This window comes from Triticum aestivum, chromosome 4A, assembly GCF_018294505.1.
Source record: "Triticum aestivum cultivar Chinese Spring chromosome 4A, IWGSC CS RefSeq v2.1, whole genome shotgun sequence".
Taxonomy (NCBI): Eukaryota; Viridiplantae; Streptophyta; class Magnoliopsida; order Poales; family Poaceae; genus Triticum; species Triticum aestivum.
Window position 1 is genome coordinate 677,000,859 of NC_057803.1, and position 21,221 is coordinate 677,022,079.

General features: G+C 44.7%; 1 protein-coding gene, 1 non-coding gene and 1 pseudogene across 4 annotated transcripts; all 3 read left to right on the top strand.

The window, feature by feature from the left end:
* Window positions 1-9,162: 9,162 nt before the first annotated feature.
* On the top strand, window positions 9,163-9,312 carry LOC123088698 (uncharacterized; annotated as a pseudogene).
* On the top strand, window positions 9,180-16,435 carry LOC123088064 (uncharacterized). Of its 3 annotated transcripts, none has more exons than XM_044510214.1 (7): window positions 9,180-10,462; window positions 11,472-11,559; window positions 15,360-15,482; window positions 15,562-15,624; window positions 15,704-15,796; window positions 15,883-16,075; window positions 16,166-16,435. In XM_044510214.1, exons 1-7 carry the CDS (start codon window positions 10,377-10,379, stop codon window positions 16,210-16,212), a joined length of 693 nt encoding a protein of 230 aa, XP_044366149.1. In that variant the 5' UTR covers window positions 9,180-10,376; the 3' UTR covers window positions 16,213-16,435. The 3 variants fall into 3 exon arrangements, 2 of the variants coding, with proteins under 2 accessions (XP_044366149.1, XP_044366148.1); XM_044510213.1 differs by having other exon boundaries at window positions 10,252-10,462; window positions 11,472-15,260; XR_006441654.1 differs by lacking the exons at window positions 11,472-11,559; window positions 15,360-15,482; window positions 15,562-15,624; ... (1 more) ...; window positions 15,883-16,075; window positions 16,166-16,435 and adding an exon at window positions 10,533-10,804.
* On the top strand, window positions 10,670-10,830 carry LOC123088695 (U1 spliceosomal RNA). The gene has a single exon (XR_006442011.1). It is a non-coding gene; the product is annotated as a U1 spliceosomal RNA (small nuclear RNA).
* Window positions 16,436-21,221: the final 4,786 nt, after the last annotated feature.

Genomic DNA, 21,221 nt, shown 5'->3' on the forward strand with positions numbered 1-21,221 from the left:
CGTGCGTTCGTACTCCGATTTCGTTCATCTCTAGCGTGCGGTCCCCGGGCGGGTCCCCACACGCTTTGCCAAAACTTGGGTGCATTCCGGCAAACCGCACTGGCACTTGCTGTGCAACCCGGTGGTTTCGGTATGGGCGGAGGGGACCCTCGGTCGTACGTCTCTCCGTCGCATCCGCCAAAGTCGATCATTTTTTTCCATGGGCCACTGCGACCATGCAGGCCACGCACGCCAAAATTTGTCGCGTTCCGACGCTGTACAGATTTTCTATAATTTTTCGCACCGAAAACCCCTAAAACACTGCCCGCACGTGACGCAACGTGCGTTCGTACTCCGATTTCGTTCATCTCTGGTGTGCGGTCCCCGGGCGGGTCCCCACACGTGCTGCCAAAACTTGGGAGCATTCCGGCAAACCGCACTGGCAATTGCTGTGCAACCCGGTGGTTTCGGTATAGGCTGGTGTGGACCGAACACCTTTCTTTCTGTAACTTACAAACATGCCCAAATTTTTTAATCGCATGTTCAAACCTATGACCTCCTGCCTAGCTCACCGCGTGTGCAATTAAACAGATATACACAATTTATCTTATGTATTCTTCTTTTTTTAATCTATGTAACAAAATATTTTAGGGCATTTTGTACATAAACTTTTCGGACAAATCACTAAACTTTTGTTTGAATTCGCATAATATTAAATTTCAAAAATCTAAATACAAGGAATATAGTGCAGAATGAATGTACATAATGGTTTTAGACAAATCAACTAAAATTTTGTTTAAATTCGAATAGTTTGAACTTAAAAATCTAGTGCAGAATGAATGCACGCTTTTTTTGGACAAATAGACGGAAATTGTGTTCGAATTCAAATAATTTTATGTTTTTACATCTAGATAAAGGTAAATATAGTTCAGAATGCTGGTACGTAAGTTTTTCGTACAAATGAACTATCTTTTCTGAATTCGAATAATAAAATATTTAAAAATCTAGATAAAAGAAGATATAGTGCAGAATAAATGTACGTGATTTTCTTTCAGGCAAATTAGTGCGTTTTTTTCGAATTTGATTAATTTTAAAGTTGAAAATATAGATAAATGAACTGATTTGTCCAAAAGAATTTAAAAAATTGAATAATTTTACATTGGAAAGAAAATGATCGCTCAAACAGAATGATTTCCACTCTCCCATTGATAATGTGCATAAATTTCTATTACCTTCGTAGTTTTTTTAATTACACAAATACTTTTTAGAATGTTTAATTTTTTAAAATATCACACACTTTTTTACAACGTATGAACATTTTTGAAACGTCAAAAACAACAAAATATAAGTTATTTTTTTACATCATTTTATTCCTGTGGGCAATAACACGAACATGTTTTTAGTTTTCGTTTATTCCTATGTTTTTTTTAGGGTCGTTTATTCCTATGTTGGGCTGAGCAAGCATTGTATTAAAGAAATTTAATTAAACATGACTTAATTAAACTTAATTAAACATGTCTTAATTAAACATTACAACATAAAAACTTAATTAAACATGACTTAATTAAACTTAATTAAACATAACTAATTAATCCTAATCTACTCGTCGTCGTCGGAGTCGGCGAGGTCCACGATCTCCCCCGCACCGACGTCATCGTCGTCATCACCGTCGCCGTCGTCGCTGCTCTTGCCGCCGTCCTCCCAGTAGCCGTCGTCGCCCTGCTCCTAAGCAATCTGCGGCTGCGCCGCTTCGATGGCCGCCGCCGCGTCGAGTGCGGCCTGCAGCTCGGCGGCCTCTGCTGCCGCCGCCATAGCCGCCGCCGCGTCGAGAGCGGCTTGCAGCTCGGCGGCCTCTCTCGCCTCTACGGCCGCCGCTTCTGCCTGCGACGCCCGCAGTGCGATGAGGTAGCCGGGGCAGTCGTCGGGGTCGCCGTCCTCGCGCAGTGCGAACTGCTCCGGCGGGATCTCGACGACGGGAGGGGAGGCGGGCCGGGCGATGGCGGGAACCGGACGGCGGGACGAGCTCGGAGATGGCGCGGCCGCCGGAGGGGGACGGCTGGGCCGGCGCGGGGCGGACGACGAGCCGCATGCGACAGACGACGAGCCGCCCGGGCCCGATGACGAGCCGCTGGTCCGCATCTCCCGACGAGCCTGCACGACGACGACCCAGAAGTCCTTGCCTTCCAAAACCTCGTGCGGCCGACGATGTTCCACCGGCCGCCCTCATGCTGGCGGAGCTCGGCGGCGTCGCGCCGGGCCCCCTCGTCGGGTACCCGTCGGCGGTGATGTGGAACACGCGAGGCAGACGGCAGCCCGGCGGCACCATTAGCCCGAGACGGATGAGCTCGTCCGCCTCCGGCGTGCCCAGGCTCGTCGGCCACGAGCTGCCGCCGCCGTCGCCGTCGGACGCCATGGAGGCCGCCGGGAATGGGAGCTCGTCGGCGGTGGAAGCGCGTCGGTGGGTGGGGTGAGCGGGTCGAGGCGCGTCGAGTGGAGTGGGGGAGGCAGACGGGCGACGGGGCGGTGTTATAAAGGCAGGCGTCGGTGGGTGGGGGAGGCCGTCCAGTAGGTGACTGACGCCCCGGCGTAACGCCGGCATTAATGGCGCATCGGGCCGGCCGCCGCGTCGGGAACCGCCTTTGACCGACGCTTAGACGGCACGCAACCGCCCGTCCCCACACGTCGCGTCGTCATCCCCACATCTCGTGTCGTCTTATTTTTTTTCGTATAGCCGACGCCACGTCGCCACGAGTACATCGCTCGACACGTCACGTCGTTTTTTTTCCTTTGGTCTTCGTCGTACGTACGCGGACGGACGCGTCTACGGGGTAGTCGGTGTAGAGCCCCGTCGCGCGGGCGGGTACAGCCTCGTCGCGCGGGCGGCGGCTTTTTATGTTCTGGAACGATCCTACCCTTTTTTATGAAGGAGTACGGAACGATCTCAGCCGTTGTTGTGTTTAGGGGGTTGTACCGAAGAAGAAGTGTTCTTATTATGGTCTCTAGCTATATGCAGTCGAAGGATACCCTAAGATTGTGTAATTATATTTGAACTCGTAATAGAGCCTTTTAGTGTTATATTATGCCATTATCTTGTGTTTATCGTGTTATCTAAGTTTACGATCTATTACACGGCTGTAGAATGTTCATACAATGCATCTGAGGTAACTCAGTCGGAGGGAAGCACCTTGATCGTGTCAGCCCCTACCAAGGTGTATTTGCTGGTGTTGATTTTTTTATGTTTCCCCTTGTAGTGTTTTTTTTTTTTGAAAAACGCTGGCATCACTCATTTCGCCTTGCAAATCTAAACAGCAGTGACGAATTTCACTCTTATTGACATCAGCTTACTAGAAAATTTTCCGAGAGAAACCGAGTAAATCGCCTCTTCACCTGAAAACATCATGTATTCTTAGGTTAAAAAAAAACATGACCTCTCTTACCACGACATTACTGGTGTACTTGCCACACCAAGGTTCATTTTCATCGTTTGCTTCCCGTCATCAGATTAGTACGATGCACCTGCATAGCCACGATCTTTTGTTAGCACTTTCAAGTTTCAAATCGTCCGGCCTCCTGAAGCAGTCAGCAACATGGCAACATGGGCACTTGTGTCAGCTCTACAGGCCACGACCTCCCCTGTGTGATCTCGGCCGTCGATCGTGTCAACATGGGCACCTCCATCAGCTCTACACGCCACAACCCATGAGTTTGAGCAGCAGTATCAGACTAGTAAGCGGCACGTGCAACGCACGTCTTAACAAATATAAATATTAATACCCACTGTATTATTGGAGATTGTACATTTTCACTATAATTTTAAATATTTTGCTAATTTCAATAGCAATCGGGCACACAATATTGAGACAGTACTATCTAAAATACATCACGCACACTTAAATATTAGAAATATCTTACGATAAAAATCATTTGTTTGAAACAAATGCTCCAATAAATATTTTCACCCATTGTTTAGATCATACACAGTGTTGTGGAAACCCTACCGTGCAAGGTTCAAATCATGAAAGAGCCATACCTTTACACATTCCAGCAAATGATATCAAAAGAATGAACTTACAGTCCCATATACCATTACAATAACAGAAATTCAGCAGAAATCACCATTCAACTAATAAACAGCAATGCGCCCCACCTAACAAATGCTATTAGAAATCAGGGTAAGCAGCTACTATTTTAGCAAATTAATTAGAATCCATAGTTTCATACTGATTACATAGATAAACATGCGTCCTAGAAAGACATTCCCAACAACATCGACATATTCTCACAACATGAATTCGTCACCACTCCTGACTCCTGAGCATGCGAACAACAGGACCACGCAAACCAGAAGCTTGCGAATAGAATTGACAAATCAGTGTTTTAATCTCCAGGAACATACAGAACTTCACCTACCAAGCAGCGGTGCACATAAAATTTGATACATAGTTCCAATGTGGACAAGCTTCGTAACATCTGGCACAACCCCTTGGCCTTGCTTTCGTGATCGATTGATGAAAAGACATTGTCAACTTTTTTAAGGTTGTTGCCCAACTGAATAACCGTTGCGCAAAATCACGTTCATGTTAAGTTCCTGATAATTCACTAATTTCTATTTCTTGGAGGCGATCGAGCACAAGTTTCTCAGTTTTACAGTGTGTTGGCTGATCACAAATGCAACTCGATGGGCATGGAGCCTGTGCCCGAAGTGAGTAGCATATCAACTTTGTAAGATTAAGCGACACATTTCATGGCGAAAAAGAGATGAAATGATAAATTATCAGACTGCCTGAGTACTTCGACATGAATCAACACAATTTACAAAAGAACACCGGGAAATAGTTTGAAGCTAGGATACTACAGAAAATATGTTTGTTCTGTAAAAGAGATGCTGGTACAACAAACACTATTATAGAAGTCACATAAATTCTTAAGCATGATATAATGTTCAGCTCTACCTTTGGACTTCACTGTCAATGAAACCTCTTAAAAAAGATATTGTAACTAATAAAATTTCTCCAAGTATTTTCTCTAATTGTGTCATCAAGATTGAGCCTGCCAGGCAATAAAGCGCCATATATCCTCACATACATTAGAAAATAGTACGTCACTTTGCTAAACTTGAAGATGAAAGTATTAGCACTTACATGAGCCATATAATTTCCACGGTTAATATTTGAAGACAAGGTATTAGTATTAAACCAACACCTAGAGTAGAGCAACTGGCAATTAAGTCTAGGTATGCCTGAAAGTGCAAGTGCGTATTGTTTTATGTGACTAACCTGATAACTCAAGCATTATAAGTCCTTTACAAAGATATAAACAAATTAAGGATAGTTTTAAGTGTCAGCGTTCTTACATATATCCAGTTCTAAAGGCTTTTTCCTTCCAACATAATGAAAGGTAATATGATTTCAAGTGCTTTTGAACATGTATTCACCATTCTGAACAAACATTGGCAAGATGTTACCCCAAGGTGCCCAAATAATAAGTAAAGCATGACTAACAAACATGGTACGATGGCACTAACAAGTTGGGAAGTGCACACAAAATTAAAATGATGTGCATGTGTGCAGTAATGGAAAAATAATTCAGCAGGTCACAATATCTAAAAAATAAACAGCCCGGAAAAACCATTGAAAAATCATTCTTTTGTGGAGAAGAAAATACATGTTCATCCTAGTGAGGCACTACTAATTAATAAATACTACAAAATCAATAGCTGATAATAATGTAGTAATGATGAACTAACGATTTTCATTTAGTGCATGAACATTGAATTTATTTATTGTATTGAAGGGAGGATATTTCCTTTCCCGAGAGGAATCACTAACATATGCGAACTTCTTATGCAAATAAGTATATATTAAAACACTAATAACACTGTATAGAATAATGTGAAAGACATTTAGCTCCACATCGCTGAGAGCTCCATCCCTGTCGTGGTAAAAAGATATTAAAAAGATACAGAAGATACACACTATTTAATTAAATATTTCCATGGACAAATCACCAACATTATACAGAAGGTAACATACTTACATACTGATATACTGATATATGGGATAAAACGAAACCATGCTTCCCATAATAGAGTTTATGAGATGATGGGCAATGGCGACAGCTTAATGTATGCGTTGCCCGATGCACACAAAATAGTCCAAAAATACTTTTGTAGATGTTGTACTCATGTTCTCTTGTACAAAAGCAGTAACACGTAAGAACATTTAGGCTTGTATAAAAAAACAGTTCAGAATTTAGGCTTCAAAGATTACAAGGAACTGAGGAAGGCATACCATTGAGTTGCATTGCAAGTTTTCAATGTTCAGATCTTATACACGCCGTGCTTCTGCTATCCAATCCCTAGCTGATCATGGCTTCAGAAAACCTAAAATTGGATATCACATTTCTTTCAGCAATGGATGAAACTGCATTCATCTGAATGTATATACATCTCAAATTTCATAGAACAGTTTCACTCTCAATGGGAGAAGCAATCTAGAAGGGGATGTGGGGTGGCCAGGTGAGATGCACAGCGTGTCAATTGTCGGGAGGGGGTACAGAGGCCTTCCTACAAGACAATAAGGCCGTCAAGCAAAAAATGTAATTAGTTACTGTTGGTCATCTATTACTCATGCTAGCTTATCTCGTGAGAAAAAGTACTACAAAATCTCCAAGTGTTCATAGACGCAACCAGACTTCAGTTATCCGTTGACAAATAGAGAGTGCTCCTAAAGCAGTAAAACAAAAATTACCTATTTGGGTTGATCGTTTGGGAAACTTGGAAAAGAAAAGCATAAAAAAAACAAGAGCTCCAAAGGCACAAAAAAGCAAATCATAAAACTATGTTGAGGCTAACCTCAGGATCATGCAGTGTGGCACACAAGAAATTCCATGAGGCAGCAGCAAGGTAATAACGCTCAGGATCATGCCATGTAGTAGTCCAAGAAGTACGAAGAGTGTTTCATTGCAATTCAGTAGAATAATTACTATTCAATGGCTAGACTGTCCACTTTTGCACTATCTCGGGAATTTATATTGTAATCACCAAACAATATAAGGCGGACAAGGTCACACCAATATAAAAAAACAAAAAATATGTCCAAAGTCAAGATTTCGATGAAACGAAAAATATCACTAACACAAATAAAAGTGGAGTGTGAGCAATGTGCCATTGCTTCTATCAGCAGAATAGAGAGAAAGCAAGAGTTTCGGCGGTTCATCGTAAGCAACGCATGCACTCAAATTGTAGCTCGAGACCAATGTGCACAATTCATATATGTGTGTCTCAGTGCAATCTCCGTTCATGTGATTTGCAGCAACCATGTTTAAAGCACACCATTTTTATTACTATGAGGTAACAAATATATGTTTTTCATAGCGAAGGTGTGGGTTGTTATTAAAGGGCAGTCAACAACTTTAAGATTAGTAGTTCTAACATCAGAAATCAATCCTACTATCATCCCTATTCTTCTTCCAAAAGCGCTAAACTTTAATCCAATTATTTAGGCTATGATAGAATAATAATGTTGTATGTGTAACTGCCATCTAATATTCATGAAAGTTTCTCTATTTACCTCATCATGTGTTCCCTGAAACTTGATGCACAGGCCAATGTGATTCAGAGTTTTTAGTGATGCTGCAGATTCTAGAAATGGGTCAGTCATATTCATTATTCTTGCAGAAGACAATCCACCGGATATTAGATATTGTTATTGTTTCATTAGTTTCCTGAGGCCCTCACTTATTCAGATCAAATCTCTAAAAAAAGCGCATGATATATGTTTCTATAACTAAAGCTGATTCACCGCTCGTTGTATTGGATGTACACAAGGTGTGAACATAGAAGAAATTGGTAGCAAACTGTAAACCAGTAGCCAAGATCTAAATTTCAACACTAAAACGGTCATCTATACTCAGAGAACAAGCAAACCAATTTCGTATTTCTAACCAACAATTTACCATCATAGACGTTTACGCACACATACAAACAGCTGCCATCAGGATTCCTGAAATTTTATGAGGACATATTGAATTCCTGATTAGTGAGGATTTCAGAAATTTGTAGTCCAAGAAACTCGTACATTTGAAGTTCCGTTGCTTACCTTCCCGTTGTGTTGCTATGCTCCTGAAGTCGCCTAACTACAGGAAAAGGAGGCCAAAGTTTTGCTATATTTGTTTATCTACAATAGCATACAACATGTCCATATTAATCTGAAAAACAAACAACAGACGAAGGAAATGAGAGGTAGAGGGATTGGGGTTATCCAAAATAGCATACAACTATCCGTATTAATCTGAAAAACAAACAACAAAAGAAGGGATTGTGATGCCATGGTGGCTAGGGCCGGAGGAGGGCGGAGGAGGCAGCAGAGAGGTCGTTGGGCCACCGCGCGCCCCGGTCTGAGGTGCGGCCACGTTCACCAGCGGCCGCCACCCCGCGTGCGTCCAAGTCCCCAACGGCACCGGCAGGTCCCGCGTGCCTCGTCGGCGACGAGCGCCCTGACCTACAGTCAGGCCGACGGTGGAGCGATCGGTGGGAACTCCAGTTGGACAGGCTGTGGTCCCGGCGATGTGAGGTGCTGCGTGCGTGCGACGGCGATGATGCGCACGGCGGCGATGTTTGGGAGGGCAGGCGTGGCGGTTGGGGCGTGTATCGATAGCGAGGTGAGACGCGGAAGAGGCAGGGGAGGTTATGGCGTCGGGGGCGGCGTGGGTGGGGCGAGGGCATCGGGACGGGATTTGTTTTTCGGCACCCAAATCATGTTTAGCGGTAAGACGTGGTTAGTGGCTTGGTGTTAAACATGAAATGAATCTGGGATGCTAAATCTGAGAATTGTACGGTGCAGATTGTTTGGATCTGCTCCTCTCTTTCTTTTATAGCGGTAGTAGATAGGGAGCAATACTAGTAAAAAGTTTTGTTTTTTATTGAGGGAACGAACACCCAGCACCAGGCCGTCCGCCTGTTCTCAAGGCCCAAGTCATCCTGCCCTCCTGCGTCCATGAGGCCCAGACGGAGCGAACGCCAGCCCACCGAAACCAGCCTGCTGCAGCACCGCGCTCCCGTGCCTGCCGTTCCGCTCGCACGCGGCTGCTGCGCTTCGCTGGTTTTAGTCCCACCTCGCCTAGCCAAGGGGAATCGGGTGGGAGAGCTGGCTATAAAGGCAGAGGCAGGTGCGCCATGGTTCCATACTTACCTGGACGGGGTTGACGTACTATCAACAAGGCCCGTGGCCTAAGCCAATGGCCCACATTGCACTTGGTGGGCGCGTTGACTTATCATCTCCCCAAGTGGGAGAATGAACGTCGTAATTTGTGGCAGAGAAACTTTGGTCCCTGGCTTGAATGTTGCACCACGTGCAAGCCTTTCTCGCTGAAATTAAGAGTTGGTCCGTATGCCATGCTAAAACAGCATGCATTCAACATACTCTGGTCCTTTGCCTGTTTGTTGCACAGCGCGAGTCCCAAAAATTATTTTTCTTGAAATTAGACGTTGTGTCCAGGCACTTATATATATCTTGATGATTAAAAGTTTACAGATAGAAAATACTAGCGGGTAGAGTGATAGTTAGTTTTGTAATACTCCCTCCGTCCGTGTCTTAAAAATGGTTGAAGATGGATGTATCTATAACTAACTAAATTAAGTCTAGATACAACCATTCCTAAGACAAGTATTTCCGGACGGAGGGAGTATTTGGTAAGTTGTCCCAAGACTTTATTTATGGCAAAGGTTCATAAAAAGAGAGTGATGAGGTTTTCTTTTCAGTAGTCCATTATAGGAATTGAGGTGTTACATAGTTATTCATATTAAAAAGAAACACATTTAACTTATACATGCAAAGGAAGCCTACAGTACATAAAGTTCTAAGCTTTTGTTTTTTTACATAACTTAAACAAAGAAAACAATGTATAGGCATGTTGTTAAGTCAATCATGTCTACCTGCTAACTGTCATTTAAACAACAATAGAACGAAAAGGTTATTAATCTGACGCCAGACCTCGAGAGCGTACAATGTTACGACCGTCTGATCACACGCAAATCTTCATCCTCGCTGGATGACACATCAGCCCGTAAAAACGTTCGCGGCCTACAACCAACCACGCGGACGCCCGTTTTCTATCCAGCTCCCCTCGCCCACTCGTCCCCAACCCACTCTTATCCATCCTGGTAACACAGAGGCAAAGGAGATGCGGCAGCAGCACTCTACTCGTGGCGGCCATGGCGGGTCTCGCGGCACGGGGCAGCTGCTCCCAGCGGCTGACGGCCGCGTGCATCCTGCCCCGAGCCCGAACTGCTCCACTTCGCCTGCTCCTACAACGGCGGCCACGGAGGACCCGTGGTAGCCATACTTGGTCTCGTTGGAAGCGCAGCGGCAGGGCTAGGCGCGTGTAAGCCGCTCAGCATGAGCGGCCGACAACGCGCGTCTGCGGAAGGAGGTTCTCCTCACCGTCGCAGCCACGCGACGCAGCCCATACCTCATGGACATTGGTGAGTCCCTTGGAACATCTCCGTCGTCGTTGCCCGTTTCCTGTAAAAACAGCTGAATTTGGCTTGTCAGTTGGCTTCTAGGGATGTCGCCGCCGTCCTCGTTGATTATTCCGTACAAGAACCACGAAGTGTGTAAGCTCGCTCGAATTTCTGGGAATCAGGTGGGAGAACCGACTATAAAAGCAGAGGCAGGTGCAACGTTGTTCCATACTTACCTGGACGGGGTCGACGGGCGATCAACAAGGCCCGTGGCCTAAGCCAATGGCCCACATTGCACTTGGTGGGCGCGTTGACTTATCATCTCCCCAAGTGGGAGAATGAACGTCGTAATTTGTGGTAGAGGGGGTACACGTTCGCGCGGCCCCTGCCAATTCTTACAAATTAAACTTTGGTCCTTGGCCTGTGCATTGCTTCAGTGCAAACGTTCTCATTTTTTTTCTGTTTTGGTCCCTGCTCTATCTCTCCTAGAGCGCGCGAGCCCTTCTGGCTGAAATTATCCGTTGGTTCTTCTGTATCTGTAGCACAGCGAGCGTGTCTAAATTTATTTTTCTCAAGACATTGGTCCAATCCTTATTCCAGGACATCTGTTTGTTCATTCCAGTTCTTGGTCTGTAGGTTGCACATACTCCCTCTGTAAACTAATGTAAGAGTGATTAGATCACTACTTTAGTATTCTAAATGCTCTTATATTAGTTTACGGAGGGAGTACATGTCTTGATGATTAAGTTCATAGGAAAATATAGATACACTGAACGTCATAACACAAGAAATTGAGATTTTATAATGCGTGGTAGGCTCAGCGTGCTAAAGCTAGTCCAGAAGCATTGGCTTGGCGACCAGTGTTTGCCTCCTCTCGCGCATGGCCATGGCGACTAGTGTCTTCCTCTACTCGCAACCAGCACCACCACTGCTTGCGTCATTGCCTCACATGTCTCCATGTTGTACTCAGCTACCACTGTCTGACTTAGCTGCTTTCGTCGACTTGACCCTCTTAACGGTATTGCTGCAGGAATGAACGCCTTCCCCGTATCATCACCGGCTATCGAATCGTGTCGCTCCACAAGATGGGTACCGCCATTGCTCACCACTGGCTCCGTGTACGGACAACTACCCTATTCCTCATAAAGTTTTTTTTCCTGTACATCTAGTTATCGACACATATTGTTTACCGGCCAAATTAATTTGAACAAATTGCTTCATTCATTGTACTGAGCCCACAGGTTCAAACCCTCTACATGCCAACTACTTTTTTTTTCTAACCGCAAAGGGCCCATGGGGAAGGGGGGCCGATAGCTACAACAAAAGTATAGACTGAGAGAAAAGGCCTTGGCACACCCGCCCCAAATGTAGCAAATTCATGTGGCTTTTATTACACAAGAAAATCTAGGTCAGTGTATTTTTTACGAGATGGAGTCGGATAATGTGTAGGAGCAGACACATGCACATAGTGGGAAGGAGTTGTCGATGGACGCATAGATGGCGTCAAATGGGAAGAAACTAGAAGAGTTTAAACCATCTCGTGGAATCCGATAAGGGGACCCGTTGTCTCCATACTTGTTCTTGTTAGCAGCAGAGGGCCTTTCGTGCCTCCTAAAATCAAGAAGTGAGTCATCAAACTTGAGTGGGCTTCAAGTGGCTGCCTCGGCGCCACCGGTAAACCACTTATTATTTGCAGATGACAACCTGCTGTTTTTCAAGGCGAATAGTATGTGAGCGATGGAGGTGTAGCCAGCGAATTAATTATGCAAAATCATCTATCTTCTTCAGCAAAGGGGTTCCAGAAAATATCCGCAATGACATAAAGGGCCTCTTGCATGTACCAAATGAGACACTGAATGAAAAATATTTGGGTATGCCTTCTGACATCGGTTCCTCAAAGAATGGTCCTTTCAAATATTTGAAGGATAGATTGTGGAGTAGGATTCAAGGATGGATAGAGAAGTCTCTGTCCACGGCTGGAAAAGAGGTTCTTGTTAAGGCGGTTGCTCAGGCGGTGCCAGTATACTCTATGTCTTGCTTCAACTTACCAAGAGGGTTGTGTGAACATTTGAATATGCTCATAAGTAAATTTTGGTGGGGGAGCAAAGAAGGTCAACGGAAGCCGCATTGGGTTTCTTGGAAGGACATGACTCAACCAAAAAGCATGGGGGTTTGGGTTTCAAAAAATTTGAGCTCTTTAATCTGGCTATGCAGCTGGCTAGACAAGCATGGCATTTGCTTCAAAACCCAGACTCACTGAGTGCTCGCATCCTCAGGAGTGTTTACTATCCAGGTTCAACAATTCTTGAAGCCAGCCTCGGATCCCACCCGAGTCAGATTTGGCGAGCCATAGTAGAAGGGAGAGATATTCTTCAGCAAGGGCTAATAAAGAGAATTGGGAACGGACAAAATACAAATATTTGGACTGAAAACTGGTTACCTAGGGACGAGATGCTCCGACCATATGGTTGTAGGACAGCGAACCCACCTCAGTTTGTTTCAGAAATCATAGATCCAACTACGGCAACATGGAACATACAGAGGGTCCAAGAGGTTTTCCTTCCCATGGACGTGAAAATCATCACTAGTATTCCATTGTGCACTCGTAATATAACTGATTTCTGGTGATGGCATTTTGAGAAAAATGGACAATTCTCTGTCAGATCAGCGTACAACAGGCTTGTATCAACAAGGCATCGCCATGAGGCTTGGCTGAGCGGTAATGCTAGCTCGTCAAGCAATATAGCCGAGCAAAACGAGTGGAAAACTCTGTGGAAAACACAAGTGCCCGGAAAAATTAGAATGTTCTTATGGAGACTTTCAAAACATACTTTGCCAACCGAAGATGTTCGTTCTCATCGACATATGTCAAACTCTATGGCATGCGGGCTGTGTGGGGCACCGGACTCATGACACCATTCTCTCCTGGAGTGTACTACTTCCAGATCCACATGGGCGTTGGTAGAGGAGGAGATTGGGTAGTCGCTGGTGCACAACAGAGAGCCGAAAGCCAAACAGTGGCTGTTCACACAAATGGAGGCATTATCACATGCTCATTTCGTCAAGCTAGCCGTCACTTTGTGGGCTATTTGGTCGGCAAGGAGGAAGTCCATCCACAAGGGGATTTTTCGGAGTCCCCAGTCACTTTTCTCATTCACCACCAGATTCATTGGAGAGCTGGAGAGTATTAAAGAACGCAAACCGGTTGGGATATCAAGGACAGGAGGGGATATGCAACGTAGAACTCGTCCGAGAGCTCCTCCGGTGAACCATGCAAAGCTTCATGTGGATGGGCCGTGAGACCAGGGCGAGGTGGTTCGGCAGCAGTTGTGTGCAGGGATGCCGAGGGGAACTAGCTCGGTAGCACAGCCCTGGTGGTGCAAGGAGTGGATGACCCAATGATTTTGGAGTCGATAGCCTGCAGGGAGGCACTTTGTGCAGCTGAGGATCTTCTGTTGCAGAGTTTTGTGGTCGCATCAGACGCAAAACAGGTGGTGAGAGACATTGCTGGAGTTTCCCACGGCAAACATGGCGCAATTATCAGCGAGATCAAAGCCCGTTCTACTGCTTTTTCCTGTAGTTTTATTTTTGAAAGTCGAGGCAGTAACGTAGAAGCTCATCGCTTAGCTAGGTACGCTCTTAATCTAGCACCTGGGCGTCATGTGTGGTTTGGCCAACCACATAATGTAAGCATTATCCCACTTTATATGGAATTCGATCAATAAAGAACTGGTTTTCCCCTAAAAAAATCAGCTATACAGGCCACAACCCATGACTTTGAGCAGCAGTACGAGAGAACACGCGAGCAATACGATCACAAAGATTTTTTTATTCGAAGGGAGCGAACACCCAGCACCAGGCCATCCGCCGGATCTCAAGGCCCAAGTCGTGCTTCACGAGGCCCAGACGAAGCGAACGAACGCCAGCCCACCGAAACCCTGCACCGCCACCGCCACCGAAACCCACTTTGTGGATGCAGTTGTTGCAGTATTTTCCATCGAACTGCCCAGGGGGAGGAGCTTTTATGCTGGTTGTGTTGTGCACGGGTGAGACGTTTGGTGTGGATATTTACCGTAGTCATGGTTTTGTATCTCAGGTGGGGTGGTGATTGTGCTGGTGTGGGATGGTCTGGGACGGTCATGTTAGCGTGTTATTCTTATTAGGGGAGTGCTTCGGTACAAGCCCCCTAAAACGTATAGTGGATAGTATGGTAATTTCACATTAGGTATAGGAATACCCACCCGACGCCGTACGTCCGCGCGCGACGTCATACGCCCGCCCGCGTATGCCGCACCCGACGCCATACGTCCGCGCGCGACGTCATACGTCCGCCCGCGTATGCCGCACCCGTCGCTGTACGTACGCCCGCCCGCGTACCCGCACCCGTCGCCGTACGTCGCCGTCGTACGCCCGCACGTCTCGACGTTGGCGTCGACAGTTGTTGGAGGGAAAAAAAGGACACGACCCTGAACCCTAACACATCCACGCCGTCTCCATGTCGTCCCCCCGTCTGCGCGAAGTCGCCGTCGCCCGGGTCGCCGCCCAAACAGGCCGCCACGCGTGCCCCGGCGCCGTTACCGCTGCCGACGCGCGTTCCCAGGCTCCGTTGGCGCTGCCGCTACGTTCCATTCCCGTCGCCCAGATGGCCGCCCACCCGCGATCTACGTCGCCGCCTCCCTCCGTGCAGTACGCCTGCTACGACCAGCCATCTTCCTCACGCCGTCGACACCTGCCTCCGCCGACCAGCAACGTCAGGCCGTCATCGCGTTCGTTATCGGAACAAATGGATCCGACTGAAATCCTGGCCGCCGTGCAAGAGGTTGGTTAGAGACATCATTGTGCTTGATGAAATAATTGTTTTAGGGATGATGTTACACGGTGTTTGATTGATCGTACAATTTTTTTTAACTATGTATAGTTAGAGGAGGAGGGCGATTATGATGGCAATGATTACGGCGAGGACAACGAAACCTCGTCACTGAATATGGATGAACCTGCTGAGGAGAACTACATGAGTTTGGATGAATCTTATAGTGGCAATGTAAGTGTGATGAAGGTTGATAAAAACAATAAATATGGTAGACCGCACGAAAATTTTCATAATTTTTTGCATCATGCAGCGACATGGCGATGATGATGATGATATGGATATAGATGATTCATTTGACGAAAGTGCACTCCGGGTTAGTCATAAATAAATCAGAGAAGAAATGACATAATAACCATATTAGCGCTTACATGTTTTTTTTGCAATGCGCGCAGATGGACGAGGATGGGGACTTTGTGAGGAATATTGTGGACGATGAAAGTGACAAATCGCACATTGATGCATCTCATGATGACAGCTCCAGCAAAGTAAGTTTTGAAACTTACATCACTATATTATTACATATTAAAATAATAACTGAATGACATAAATGGTTTAATGCATTAATTTACAGGGAGATGTAGATGGTACAAGCGGGATGTTAACACCAAAGGCGCACCAAAACAGAATGTTAAAGGCCGCGGTAAGGATGGTCCTGATGTCACTAAAAATGGGTGACCTAAAGCTTTTGATGAGAAAAGCAAACGTCAATGTGGACAGTGCGGTCTTCCGGGTCATTATAAGTCCACGTGCCCTCAAAATCCTAAGTATGATTTTCTTATGTTATTGTAAATCTTATTGTTCAAACGAAATTTATTTGTTTATTGTGAATTAACACATATCTTACTGTTATGTAGGAACTTTGTTTGAATTGTGGAGTATGGAAGATTGCTTCACCCTTTGATTGAAGACAGTTTTATTATGGATTGCTATGGAAGATTGCTTCACCCTTTCATTGGAGACAGTTTTAATGTTCTATATATGTGATCTTTAATAATTGTTGAAATATGAACTTATTTTACTTTGTCCATGTCAGACTATTTGCTACGATACCGACATAAGTAGTTGTTTTCATGACAGACTATGTAATGCAACAAGGAGTTTTTACTTTGTTTATTTTGATGTGCTCATTTTGCATAGTACTGTCGTCCCTGTTTAATCGTCGTTTATTTTGACAGTGCTCATTTTTGCACACTAGTGCCGTCGCTGTTTACTGTTATTTTTCAGCATTGTACGGTCGCCGTCGCTTAGAACCCCGTCATTTCAATTTTTTTTAAAAAAAGCCTGACAATTGCGCCGACGACACTGTCCCACAGCGGCAGCGTCGGACGGCTGGCGGCAGTACGAAGTAATCAACTAGTTCGACAGCTCATGTGCCGTCGGGTATATAAGCCAGTCGTCGCACCCTCCGTCGGGCGAGGTGGGACTAAACATTTCCCGTCGCCCCGCGTGGAACTTGGGCCGTCGTCCCGCCGCCTGCTATTTGGGCCGTCTTCACGCCGCGGGCATAAACAGTTTTATTGGGCCGGCCCACGCGGTCACGTGCGTCGCTGCAGGCACGGCGGCTACGATAGCCAAGTTTTTAGTCCCACCTCGCCCGACGGAGCGCCCGACGACCGACTTATATACCCGGCGGCGCACTTGCAGTCGAACGTCTTCGATTAAACTGCTATGCCACCCGTCGTCCGACGCTGCCCTGTTGGACAGTGACGTCGGTCCTGTCTGACGTCTGACTGGCCGGCGCACTTGTCGGGCAATTTTTTTACAAAAGAAAACTAAGAACGTCGGTGTTATAAGCGACGGCGTCAGTGCTTTCAAAATAAAACATAAGAACGTCGGTGTTACACGCGACGGCTACAGGCATTACAGTGCATAATAAATATGATGACGACATAACTATGAATATGAAGATTTCAAATTTAAAGACAATGGCTTGAAGACAACATAATAATCCAAATGTCATTCTCGCCTTAATAAATATTTAAAATAGTAGTGTCTTCTTCGTCACAAGATATCAAAGTCGAAATAAATGTAAACATTATTTAAGCCTACAAAATTTTCTAGTACAAATTTTTTGCCACATTTATTTCTTCTTTGTAAGCCGGGTAACTTTGTCCTTCACATCGTTGAGCGTATTTCCCTCCGAAAAAATAAGCTGCGCAATCATTAAGTCCCTCGATTTATCAATTGACCCCTGCTAGAACTTCATATTAGTACAATTTAAATAATATTACATAATGGATTTAATTCAATATAAGCATTTGAAATAAAACCAGACCTGAGAAAAATGGCTTGTCCATTTTTCACCATTCCAATATTGAAAGCATCGAAGAACAAATATTCCACATGAATTGCTGATCCGTACAAACAATGGTTCATAAGTTCGCATTTCAGGTAAGATATTATAACAATATGAAAGTATTTACTCACCCGTCTTCTTGTTGTGGCATCTTATACGTTTTGATAGGCCAGGTAGACACATCCGGATAATTCACAGCACCGCTAGCATTCGCATCACGTATATCATATCCAAGTTGTTTTCTCTGTTCATATAGATGATAGCACAAAAAGAATTTAACATATGTCAGTTACTAAATGATAGTTTCAATATGCTAATGTAAATTAATGTCGTACCAGCTCCTCAACTTTTTCTCTAATTTTACTGTCAAGTTCAGGTCCCATCAAAGAATCAAGAACCTGAAACTCTTCCTTCGGGCGATGCATGACAACCGAAACCCAATGGGTATTTCCCTTATTAAGAGGAATATAAAGCTGCATCACAATGAAAATTTGATGCAATCAACACATACCCTCTTATTATTTATATCCCATATATGCATACATTAAGGCAGTTGAACTTACCTTATCTTTTTTAAAATACTCATCGGTGCATCTATTCACGGGTCCATTCTTCTTCGCGAAAACTTCGTTCTCATTTCTCCCTGGCTCGATGTCCGGTCTAATTTCAAGTAACCAATTGACCAGATAGGTCGGCATTATATGACGATCGTCACCAACAACTCCCAACAGATACGATGAATAAGCATTGATAACCTGAAAATAATTTATATAATGTATAACAATTCCAATTTGCATTGAAAGCTAATATAAAGCACAACAATAACTTACATCACCGGTTAGCCATTGATGGTCAAGAATTGTACAAGCCCTCTCTGCACTGAGACCTTCGCGCATACCATCATTGAATATTTCCTTCTTTCTATGTTTTGCTGACCGCTCATAAGCACGAACAAACTTAACACTAGGTTTAATCACATCGTATTCATCTTGAAAGACTTCTTTCTCGAATAGTTCTGCAATACATGACGGTAATATGTTAATAAGTCAATGATATGTACAAGGTTCAGCTAGAAAACAATATGATAAAACTCACTTGCTTTTGCTGTACGTTTTGCACGCTTTGTAGGTATAACTGGAATATAAGGAGACTTTACAAGGTTTGATAGCCTCCACTTCCGTTTCCCTACACCCTCCTTTTGTACCTCATCTTCTCCAATACAATCTACAGATCCACGTGATGTGATTTCATCTGTTCCTAATGATGTAACGGATTTCTCATCAGACACCTCAGGAACTTCAATAGGATCTTCTTTATCACCCTTGAAACTATCCCAATATTCAGGTGTGCAATAACAAGGTGTCTTCTCTTCAGAATCATTAATAGCATCTTCATCATCTTCTTGCACATTCTTTTTTCCTGGTGTTTTGAATTTGTCCACGTCAGGATTATATACAAATTCTTTACGAGGTTTCCCGTCATAATTTCTACTTTCACTATTTTCACCATACTCATTCTCTTCTTCTTTTTCAATATCACCGGCTTTTTAGAATACAACGCTTTTGTTCAATTTCTCTATGACCCTCTGTGATTAAAAATTAGTTGTAGTTAGTTATGTGACACATCAAAAAACATAGTGAACGGCAAAATCAGAAAACTTGTACCTGTGCGCATAGCTCCGGCATACGAAGCATATCCTTACGAATGTGCTTCAGCTCAGTCAAAATCCGATCCATCATAGGGTTGTGGGTAGCTGAAGCCTCAGATGTACTAACGACTGTTCTCCTTCCAGTAATGTTAGACTTTCTCGTACTGGATTTCTTGTTCTTTTCAGCCTGTTCCATTCTAATTTTGTTTAAGCGGTACTCTTCAGTAATGGTGTCATCGATCTACAACATAAAGAATCATACAGTCATATTTAATTAATAATAAATTGCAGACTTTAAATGGAAAAAAAATATTTAACGTATTACCAAATTTTGTCGCGTTCCGACGCTCGGATTTTCTATGATTTTTCGCACCGAATACCCCTAAAACACTGCCCGCACGTGACGCAACGTGCGTTCGTACTCCGATTTCGTTCATCTCTGGTGTGCGGTCCCCGGGCGGGTCCCCACACGCACTGCCAAAACTTGGGTGCATTCCGGCAAACCGCACTCGCATTTGCTATGCAACCCGGTGGTTTCAGTATGGGCGGAGGGGACCCTCGGTCGTACGTCTCTCTGTCGCATCTGCCAAAGTCGATCATTTTTTTTCCACGGACCACAGTGACCATGCAGGCCACGCATGCCAAAATTTGTCGCGTTCCGACGTTGTACGGATTTTCTATGATTTTTCGCACCAAAAACCCCTAAAACACTGACCGCACGTGACGCAACGTGCGTTCGTACTCCGATTTCGTTCATCTCTGGTGTGCGATCCCCGGGCGGGTCCCCACCAGGGCCGGGCCCATAGTTGTGCTAAGTGTGCGGCCCGCACAGGGCCCATAAATTTGGGGGGGCCCAAATTTTTATAGGCCTAGTACGTTGGGCATGTAGGCGTGGGCATCCTCGACGCGTGCTAGCCGCCAGGCCGCTGCCTCCCCTCGATCCCACGCGCATTTGATTGCTGCTCGTGTTTTTTCTAGTTGGTTGTCCAGCGACCAGCGCACCTGATCCCACGTGCACATGATTATAGAAAAACCAGATCTCCAGGAGTCTCGGGACGGGAATTAGATGAGATCGATCGCAAAACGATCAGCGTTATAGCGAGCCGTGATCGCATCGCCGTCGGCCATAGCTGCTCGGCTTCGGCTACTGCCCTCCACCTAGTGCAAGAGGATTGATCGGCAATTTCGGCGATGATTCCTAGGCCATTGCTCGATTGAAAACGGGATTGTCCAATCAATCAGCGACCACAACAGTTTCATCCTTCAGGTGCTCTCACCGTCTCACGGCTTTCATCTTCAAAACAGGTAGCCTGTCGTTGGCGAGTCCTCCTTTCTAATTAATTTCGGTTCCTACTCCTAAATATACTAATTTTCTAATTAACTTTTGACGGGGATCGTTAGAGGTCGGTTCTTGCCTTCTCAGTTTAGTATAATAGTTTAACCGGATAGAATAGGAGACTAGGTGAGTTAGACGGTTCGTGTGATTGTCAAACATTGACGCATAATCTTCAATTAATATATGCTGCCTATCAGATCTATTTTTTATATACCAAATTATTATGTAAGTCATTATAGTATATATATTAAAAATTATAACTATTATGCAACCGAGAGTTGAATAGATAAGATTCTTTTATACCCACTTACTCCCGGTTATTATGTAAGACATTATATTATGCAACCAAGTATTATGTAAGACATTATATTATATATACACACATATTATAATTGGTCGTTACTTTATTATTTTTTCTAATGAGATAGAGTCTCATTTCTTAGTTTGGCACAGGGTCCTGGATTTTGCCAGCCCGGCCCTGGTCCCCACACGCACTGCCAAAACTTGGGTGCATTCCGGCAAACCGCACTGGCATTTGCTGTGCAACCCGGTGGTTTCGGTATGGGCGGAGGGGACCCTCAGTCGTACGTCTCTCCGTCACATCCGTCAAAGTCGATCATTTTTTTTCCA